This window comes from Larimichthys crocea, chromosome VII (assembly GCF_000972845.2).
Source record: "Larimichthys crocea isolate SSNF chromosome VII, L_crocea_2.0, whole genome shotgun sequence".
Lineage (NCBI taxonomy): Eukaryota > Metazoa > Chordata > Actinopteri > Sciaenidae > Larimichthys > Larimichthys crocea.
The window spans coordinates 27,389,897-27,398,594 of NC_040017.1; the positions used below are offsets into that span (position 1 = coordinate 27,389,897).

Sequence of the window (8,698 nt, forward strand, 5' to 3'; positions counted from 1 at the left end):
GTATAGAGGGCACCTTTCCATTACGCAAACCGTGAAATGTGATGAAAGTCTTTCATCTGCCCACAAACCTACGAGACGCGACGGAGCTCACAGACGAGCAGAACTGTCCGTTTTCGCTTTCAGGACTGACGCAGCTCTCGCTCGTCTCGTGTTTCACTTTTACCAGTCCAGCTGTGCAGAAAAGATGAAGCCGCTTTGCTTTAGCTTCACTTTTTAGTTAACAGGGAAGCTTGTTGACTCGTGTTTGTGTCACGTGTCACGGGAATATTTGTATGTACAAATCTAAGAAAAACTGCTGAAGTTGTGATTCATGTTTCTAGTTTTATTTTGTAGCAAACCAAGCAACTCCTGAAACACATCCGTACATTCATACCACCAATCTGATCATTAGAAACCTGTGTCTTCAGTTGATCAGTGACGAGCGGTCTTCATCCTTAAAAAACAGCTGAGTCTACTACTCAGGCCTCCCTTTTATCGATTTAATGTCTCTGAGGCTCGTTCAGTAACACGAATCTGGTTCTTTATCTGAGAGCTTAAGCGTTCTGTGGCTCATGCTGAGAGCTCGAGGACGCTCACCTTTGGCCAAAAAGAGGGCAGCGATTGCACTTACAGGCTGCGCCTCGTGTTCTGTGCATCATCATCAATGGTGAGATGATCAACAGGTGGAGTGGAAGACACCGCCCACCTTGGCGCCCTGACCAGCCAGCTTGTTTGTACTCCGCCACGGCCTTCTCTGTCTGCAGGACTCTGACGTCCACACCTTTCTGCCTCACAAAGCCAGCGTGGAGGCGGAAACTTGAGACCCCGAGATGACTAGTTCACCACACGGTAACGTCTTTAAACGGAACCGGGCTCCTCCCACCTCGAGCTCCTATTGGATAAGAGACAGCACGTGACCCGAGAGCGTCAGGGAGAATTAGAAATGAGAAAGAGAAAAACTTTATTAATCCCGCAGGGAGATTGTTACAAACATTTCCTAGAACAACGATCATTATTTACAGTCACTGTTTCTAATCATCATTGATCTTCGATCAGTTTCCTCAGACTTGAACCGTCAGTGAGACTGGCAGCGCGAACAGTGAGCTCCTCTCTCCGAGCCTCTGTTGGCATCGCTTCTCGGCCTTTTGGCTAAGATCAAGTGTAGTATCTGTTCTTATCAGTTTAATATCTGATACGTCCCCTACCCGGGGACCATATATTAAATTGATTTTTGGAGCAGGGAGATGGAATAGGGGTTTGCTCCGTCCACTCCACGCATCGACCTGGTATTGCAGTACCTCCAGGAACGGTGCACCCACCTATACATGTCTAATGAAACGATTTCCAATTAGTTAAACTGAACATCTAGTGTTGAGGTTAGTTATAGCGTGTTGACTGTGTTTACTAAGTGTAGATGATAGACATCATCATTCACCTGCTTGTGGACATACTGCCATCCTGTGAAATGTACATGATTAAATCTAATGATCCCTCTATCAGACACCTGTGAACACACCTGGACAGGTGAGCTCAGTCAGCTGTCTAACGTTAGGAGGTCAGGCTGAATATTTTCAAGTGTTTCCTCGTCACAGTTCTCACCATGATGATGAAAACAGTCGGTAGCTTAACCAAACATCTGCTGATCTGACTAACAAGGAAAAAAACATTAATTATTAACAGCAGCTACAGGTGACAGCTTCACTGTGGACCATGTAACGTTAGGTCTATTATTTTTCATTGAAGTTTAAGGCGTGTTACTTTTATTCCATACCTAATAGTATTACCAATAATTTTTTTTAAAGATCAATTAACGAATCACTTCTGATACTGATGCTGATAAAGGAGTGATGATGACACAGCTGTATTAGATTTTTCTGATCAAATATGTTTTGAAATCATCGGAAGGTTGTCAACCCACCAACAGTGAATGAATGCATTGTGTCCTACAGAGTTAACCTGAAGAGACTCTTATGACTCAGATGTTCAGTACAGTTTTATTCTATGCATTCGTTGCATGTTTAACGTTTGCAAAACTTTCTAAACGTGCCTCTACATTAGATTTTGAAGTATCACTAAAACTCACCATTCGTTTTTTTTTTCAGTGACTGAAGAACGTCCTCCTCGCCTTCAACAGATGCTGATGTTGCTTCTTCTCCAGATCTGTAGACCCATCTTTGTAACAAACTAATATCTCCTTGCCTCAGCCCTGGTTGCATAATTACATTTTCTACTATAGAGTTTTCAGGGAGACCAGCTGCACTCTGATAATCACATCGGGTCCCTGATAGAGTTTTGTTTTTAGTCTCTGCATGCAGAAAAACACAGCTAACGTGTCCTGAAGGTGATCAGCTTGGCGCTGTCAGGATGTAGATTTTTGTGAAAGAGATACGATATCAGCACACAATGATTCACTTCTGTCTGGTTTAAGGTGTCTGGTTTAAGGTGTCTGCACCGGTCCAGCCGGTGCAGTGAGATCTCCCACCGCCCACATGCCTTTTTGTTTAGATTTGCATTTTGCCAAATGCTTGAGCCACTATTGAAACCCTCTAGTTATTTACAGGCTGAAAGTCACAGTAGGAGAACTAAAAGGAAACATTTCACTTTGAGTTAACCCAAAAACACCTTGTGACGTTGTTGGTATGAATGACATGAGTGCAGCAAATTTGTTTTTTATTCTTTAACAGCTTCCCCAAAGTAGCAAGCAACATGCACGTCTGTTTATTGTGTATTCTACTGATAGATGAAATAGTAATGAGTAAAGCAGTGTCATTGTTTTTACAAAAAACAAATCCTCTTTCTGTCTTTGTTTTTATTTTATTCATGGAAATGAGAAGAGAGAACAATCGTTGAGTTTCTAAAATCAGCTTAAAACGTCGAGAGATGATTAGTGAAAGGTACAATAATGAATACACTGTAGACTACCAAGCCCTAAAATGTAAATAATAATATTCCCCAACAGACAAAACGGCTCAAAAGAAATTTCAAACAAACCAAATCTATGTAATAAAAACAACAAAACCTGCAAAGTAAAAGCACATTTATATTTTGAGATGTATAAATAAATATTAGATAGATATACAAATCAGACTACTAATGTTTCAAATGTGTCAAACATGCTGAGATACATTAGTTTGAATTCAAACATTTAGGTATTATTTAACACCATCATCAGTGTGTCATTAAATAAATCATAGAGTATCACATAGTAAAATAACCATTCATCAGGTGTGCTATGATCTCAGCATGCTATTATTTTCTCCGAGTGGAAAACTGCTGGTAAGTAAACAACAGGCTCGCCCTCTGGGAAAAGGGAGGAGCATGATCAAGGTAACACACACCTTTACTCATCAGTGCTTCTCGTGACCTTTGCAATTCTACACTTGTGCAGCTGGAGCTCAGCGAAGCTGATGAGCTTCTTGTCAAGCTAACACTTTAGTTTCTTGTTCTACACGGTCAGGATTTGGTTATCAACAGGACAAAGATGGACAATGGACAGCCGCCGCCGAGAGAGGAGTCGAACAAAGGCCAGGAGGAGGGGAACAGTCTGGATTGGCTCCTTAGAAAAGACAACGCAGAGATCAAACCTGCACCTATGGATACCAACGTCCTAATGTCCAGGTAACTGCTTCTACTGGGGAAGAACAGATGTTTTATGTCTCTCCCACAGGTAATGCACATGGCATTTCATTTTAAAACCATGCACACGGAATGTTGGGGGTGTCAACACAGCAGTGAAGCCTGTAGGGACTCGTTCAGTATCAGGTAACACGGTGGCAAATCACAGGTAAAGAAGCAGTTTGTTTAAAGCCTTTATTTGTCCTGGAAGATTTACAAAGAGACTAAACAAGTCACGTCATTTTAGTGTGCCACACATATCATACATACAGTATATTGTAATGTCTAAAATAATTTATTCTGCATTATATTTATATTTTATGAATACTTTAATAGTTGAAAAGACATACAGTGTTGGAACAAATCAGTTGATAACATTGAGCTTGATTTGAATTGAATCAGTTGTATGATTTGTTACATTTCAGACAAGATCCTGACGTTGCTCCCAACACTGATGGTAAAGCATTCACAAGGGAGAGAGTCTTTAATGCAGCATCCCAGGGAGACACAGCTCAGCTTCACGGCCTGCTCGACTACCTGCGAGTTAATAATAAACGTCTTACGAGCCCAGAATTCACAGGTAAGTAGGAAGAAAACAGTTTTATGTGTCTTATTTTTAACTGACAACAACTTAAGTGTCCTTCTGTTATTTGTGACCATGTGAGTGTCTCCATGTCCTTGAATGTCCAATGTTTGAGCAGTAAAGTGCATGTAGTCATGCCAAACACGACTGTTTGCGAATGGCTGGAGGAGTTCTCGTACAGTTTGTTTAAGCGAGGCATCACTGATGGCTATTAGATAATAACTATGGTAAATAAAATTTCCTGAAATGTTTTAAAGAAATAAACCTGAAGGAACTGGATGTGAAACTCTTATGTCTGAACAAAGATTAATTTTTGGGGTAAATTTAGGGGTCTAGTACTAATTTATATAGAAGTATAAGTACAGATGTAAATATTGTAATGAGAAACAAAACTAATAATTTGTGCATTTTTTGCTGAACTTCCAGATGAAGTAAACGGGAAAACGGCACTCCTGAAAGCTCTGCTGAATCTAAAGGACGGTAAAAATGACACAGTTGAATTTCTCCTCGACATCGCAGAAAAAACTGAAGACTTAGAAAATTTAATCAACGCATCTTACAAAGATCCGTACTACAAGGGTAGGTGAAACAAAAAGGGTTCAGTGTGTCAGATTTAAAGGGCCCCGTTTACAGAATATGGCAGAGATGAAATCTTATATTCATATCTAAACCCTACACACTGATCCCGCTGTCACAGGTCAGACAGCCTTGCACACCGCCATCGAGAGAAGAAGCTTTGACCACGTGAAACTGCTGGTACAGAAAGGAGCGGACGTGCAAGCCAAAGCCAATGGGAAGTTCTTCCAGCGTGATGCAGGAACGGGTTTTTATTTTGGTAGGTAAATACATTCTAAAGAAAATACCCATTTACATTTTCGCTCCCAGATCTTATCACTAAACTCCCCTCTGTGTATTTCCAACAGGAGAGCTTCCTTTATCGCTGGCTGCCTGCACCAACCAGCCCAACATCGTGTCCTTCCTCATGGAGAACCCGTACAGGAGAGCAGACCTGACCGACAGAGACTCACAAGGAAACACTGTCTTGCACAGTTTGGTGGTTATCGCAGACAATACAACAGAAAACACAGATATGATTGAAAGGATCTATGACGGGATCCTTATTCAGCACAGCAAACTTGAGAAAGAAAGAAAAGTCCAGCTGGAAGCGATTGAAAACAATCAGGGGCTGACTCCTCTCAAGTTAGCAGCCAAGCAAGGAAAGATCGGGGTACGTCTATTTTCTTTGGAAGGTCTTTGTGTGGATTTAAAACTTGTGACATAATATAGATAATTAACTCTTTTCTGACCTCTCATTGGCCAGCTGTTCAAGCACATTTTGCACCGGGAATTCTCGGATGAGGAGATGAGGCCGCTGTCCAGGAAGTTCACAGAATGGGTCTACGGACCCGTTCACTCCTCGCTTTACGACATAAGCTCCATTGACACCGACGAAGAGAACTCTGTGTTGGAGATAGTCGTCTGTGGGAGTGAGATTCCGGTTAGAAATACATATTTTGACCTGATAATGATGTGTGTTTAAATAGAAGAAATGAGTGTTTTAACTGAGCTGTGAACTTCAGAATCGTCCTGAGATGCTCCAGATCGAGCCTCTGCACAGTCTTCTCAACGATAAGTGGGACAGGTTTGCTTCCAAGTTGTTCTTGATGAATTTCTTGGTTTACCTGATGTACCTGATCATCTTCACCACTGTGGCCTTCTACAGAAAAGAAGGACAGGTAAGGTGAAAGACCATCCGCTAAACAAAGCTTGTCCTGTTTGAGTTGAACATCTTCATCAGCACATTATCTGACCCACAGCCTCCGTTTCCTATTGAAGATGTCCCAATCGACTACCTCCGCTGCGTTGGTGAGATCATCAGTGTCCTTGGAGCCCTGTGGTTTTTTTATAAAGCGGTGAGAAATCTGCTGCAGTAACTCACAAAAACGCTCAAAATTTGTATCAAACTAATCTATATTTTCATAATCCCACAGATAATTATATTTAAGAGGAACCCCCCAAAGTTCAGTTTCCTATACACTGATGGATTCAGTGACATCCTGTTGTAAGTACTGCCATGAGATCTTCTTCCCAAAGCTTTGAATATCATTGCTTTCTTACCACTCGTCTGTTTGCAGCTTCCTGCAGGCGACGCTCTTTCTGATCTGCGCAGTTTTGTACGTCTCTGGACGGAGAGAATACATTGCCTTCCTCGTGTGCTCGCTGGCTCTGGCCTGGATCAACGTTCTTTATTACTCAAGAGGCTCCAAACAACTGGGGATGTACAATGTCATGATGCAAAGAGTAAGAACTAAGTTCTAGTAATCAAAACTTTCGCAAATGGTTTCCTGTTTTTAAAGTCTGTTTTTCTTTTTAGATGATCCTGGTTGACCTGTTACATTTTCTATGTGTCTATAGCGTCTTGCTTTTTGGATTTTCTGCCGGTAAGACTTTAATGGACTCCAAATGACTTTGGAATAAAGATGTTTTCCAAGGTAAAGACTTCTGATTTCTTCTTATCTACAGCTATTGTCGCTCTCATCGAAGACCACCCTCCAGGTAATAAACTGGGTAATGGCACACGTGGAAGGTCCTTTGGTTTGGAGCCATTTAAATGCCAGAAGCCGAGCTACAATGACATCAAGTTCACAACACTGGAATTGTTCAAGTTCACCATCGGGATGGGAGATCTGGAGTTCACTGATCATGTTCAGTACAAGGAGGTTTTCTACGTCCTGCTCATCTTGTACATAGTGCTCACTTACATCCTGCTGCTCAACATGCTCATCGCCGTGATGGGAAACACGGTGGAAAGAATCAGCGAAGAAAGTGAAAACATCTGGAACCTGCAGGTAAGAAGGAGGATTAGGTCGATCTCATGGGATTATTCATAAGGTTGTCTGGATATCAGCAGATCCTACACAGGAAATTTAGGTTGAATGACACTGATCCATCTTAGAGTAAATATCTCAGATACTTTATGAAGAAGAGCTTTGAAACATGATGACAAATGTTTCTATATTGTGTGCCAAACCCCTGACAAACACCAAAGAGCTTACATGCAGATTCTTTGTTGCACATCCTCAGAGGGCTTTTACTATTTTGGACATGGAGAGGACTCTGCCGAAGTGCCTGTCCAGCAAGTTGTTCTCTGGAGTATCAAAGATGGTGTGTATCGGAAGCAAGCAGGACAAGAGCCGTCGATTTTTAAGGTACGATATCATGTCCTGTATTTTGGGAATAAGCTGCCTTGTTAAAGTTTGTACAAACTTGTCTGGGAAAGTATTTCTCTAAGTCAACTGTCACACAAACACCCATTGTTAATCGTCTGTTTGATGATTGTCACTGAACCTTGAGCACACAGATCACTAAACACAGATCAACCTCTTTAAACATCTTCTCACGTCATGCAGAGACCATGCACCTTTAAGCTTTCCAGAAAGATCTGCAGACCAGTTCCACAGCATTTATTCAGCAGTAACAGCAGTCAGTGGATTATCTAGTGACCAGTGCATTGTTTCTAGTCTGCTGCTGAGGTTTTATATATACTTTAAGCCACAAAATTTAACTCCATCTCTATATTTTGGCATCAAGATATCATAAAAACCTCTGTGGGTAACAAGGGACATGGTGAATTAACTCTTCAATGTTGTAACATCAGTTCATGATAAATCTTCTTTGACTTCAGGGTGGAGGAAAAGGATTGGAAACGATGGCGTTGTGACCTCGGTTTTATCCAGGACGAAGACCCCGGGGATCATGTGAAAACGCCTCAGCCCAGCAAAGTCCGGACTCCTGGTAGAGCAGCACACCACAAACACACACTCAGTCTCTTCATGCTGTTTCTAATGTTTGCTAAGAAGTCACTAATCTGACTCACCATTTAATCTTTCAGGGAGTCCGTGGAGACTGAATCCACTCCTGGCAAGGATTCGTGGCATACGACGACAACAAGAAATATACAGTAATCCCTAGAGTCATCACAGTTTAGGTTTAACTAAAGGTCCAGTGCCGACACTTTTATCCAAACTGTGACGTACAAAAAAGAGAAACAATCAAGTGCAGAGTGTGAAAAGGACGTGTTCGTGCAGCAACAAGTACTGTGACAGAGGGAGAGGTGGTCCTCTCTGAAGAGCTGGAGGTCTTCAGGAGGGCGTTGGTAGATTTAGTGGCGTCTAGCAGTGCAACCAAATGAATACCCCTCGCCTCTCATTTTAAGCATGTAGGAGAACCTGCAGTGGCTATGACTGTAGATTTGGTGTTTGGTTTGTTTGTCTGGATTACTGTAGAAACATAAATCAATTTTATTTGTATAGCCTAAAGTCACAAAGTACATTTGCCTCAGAGGGCTTAACAATCTGTACAGGGAGTGACGCCCTAGGAAACATGGTCAGGTGATTATACACTAATGGAAACTATATTTGAATATATATATATATATATATATTTCATTTCTGGCAACAGATCTCCTACATAAGTCTTTATACCATCTCAGAAAACATTCGGCACTCTGACAGACATGTA

At 41.6% G+C, this 8,698-nt stretch overlaps 1 protein-coding gene and 1 non-coding gene across 2 annotated transcripts in view; both read left to right on the forward strand.

Annotated features, from left to right (window-relative positions):
• LOC113745977 (transient receptor potential cation channel subfamily V member 1-like) overlaps positions 1-8,545 on the forward strand; it is a 21,887-nt gene extending 13,342 nt beyond the window's left edge. The window contains exons 4-18 of the mRNA XM_027279903.1: positions 2,082-3,597; positions 4,020-4,174; positions 4,604-4,756; positions 4,875-5,012; positions 5,101-5,405; positions 5,499-5,675; positions 5,758-5,913; positions 5,995-6,090; positions 6,169-6,239; positions 6,313-6,478; positions 6,552-6,618; positions 6,701-7,026; positions 7,262-7,386; positions 7,863-7,972; positions 8,070-8,545. Of these exons, the coding sequence (XP_027135704.1) occupies positions 3,461-3,597; positions 4,020-4,174; positions 4,604-4,756; positions 4,875-5,012; positions 5,101-5,405; positions 5,499-5,675; positions 5,758-5,913; positions 5,995-6,090; positions 6,169-6,239; positions 6,313-6,478; positions 6,552-6,618; positions 6,701-7,026; positions 7,262-7,386; positions 7,863-7,972; positions 8,070-8,149 (2,262 nt within the window). The 5' untranslated portion in view covers positions 2,082-3,460 and the 3' untranslated portion in view covers positions 8,150-8,545. The remainder of the gene's footprint in view (positions 1-2,081; positions 3,598-4,019; positions 4,175-4,603; positions 4,757-4,874; positions 5,013-5,100; positions 5,406-5,498; positions 5,676-5,757; positions 5,914-5,994; positions 6,091-6,168; positions 6,240-6,312; positions 6,479-6,551; positions 6,619-6,700; positions 7,027-7,261; positions 7,387-7,862; positions 7,973-8,069) is intronic.
• On the forward strand, positions 1,109-1,299 carry LOC113746191 (U2 spliceosomal RNA). Its single transcript, XR_003462663.1, has one exon. It is a non-coding gene; the product is annotated as a U2 spliceosomal RNA (small nuclear RNA).
• Positions 8,546-8,698: the final 153 nt, after the last annotated feature.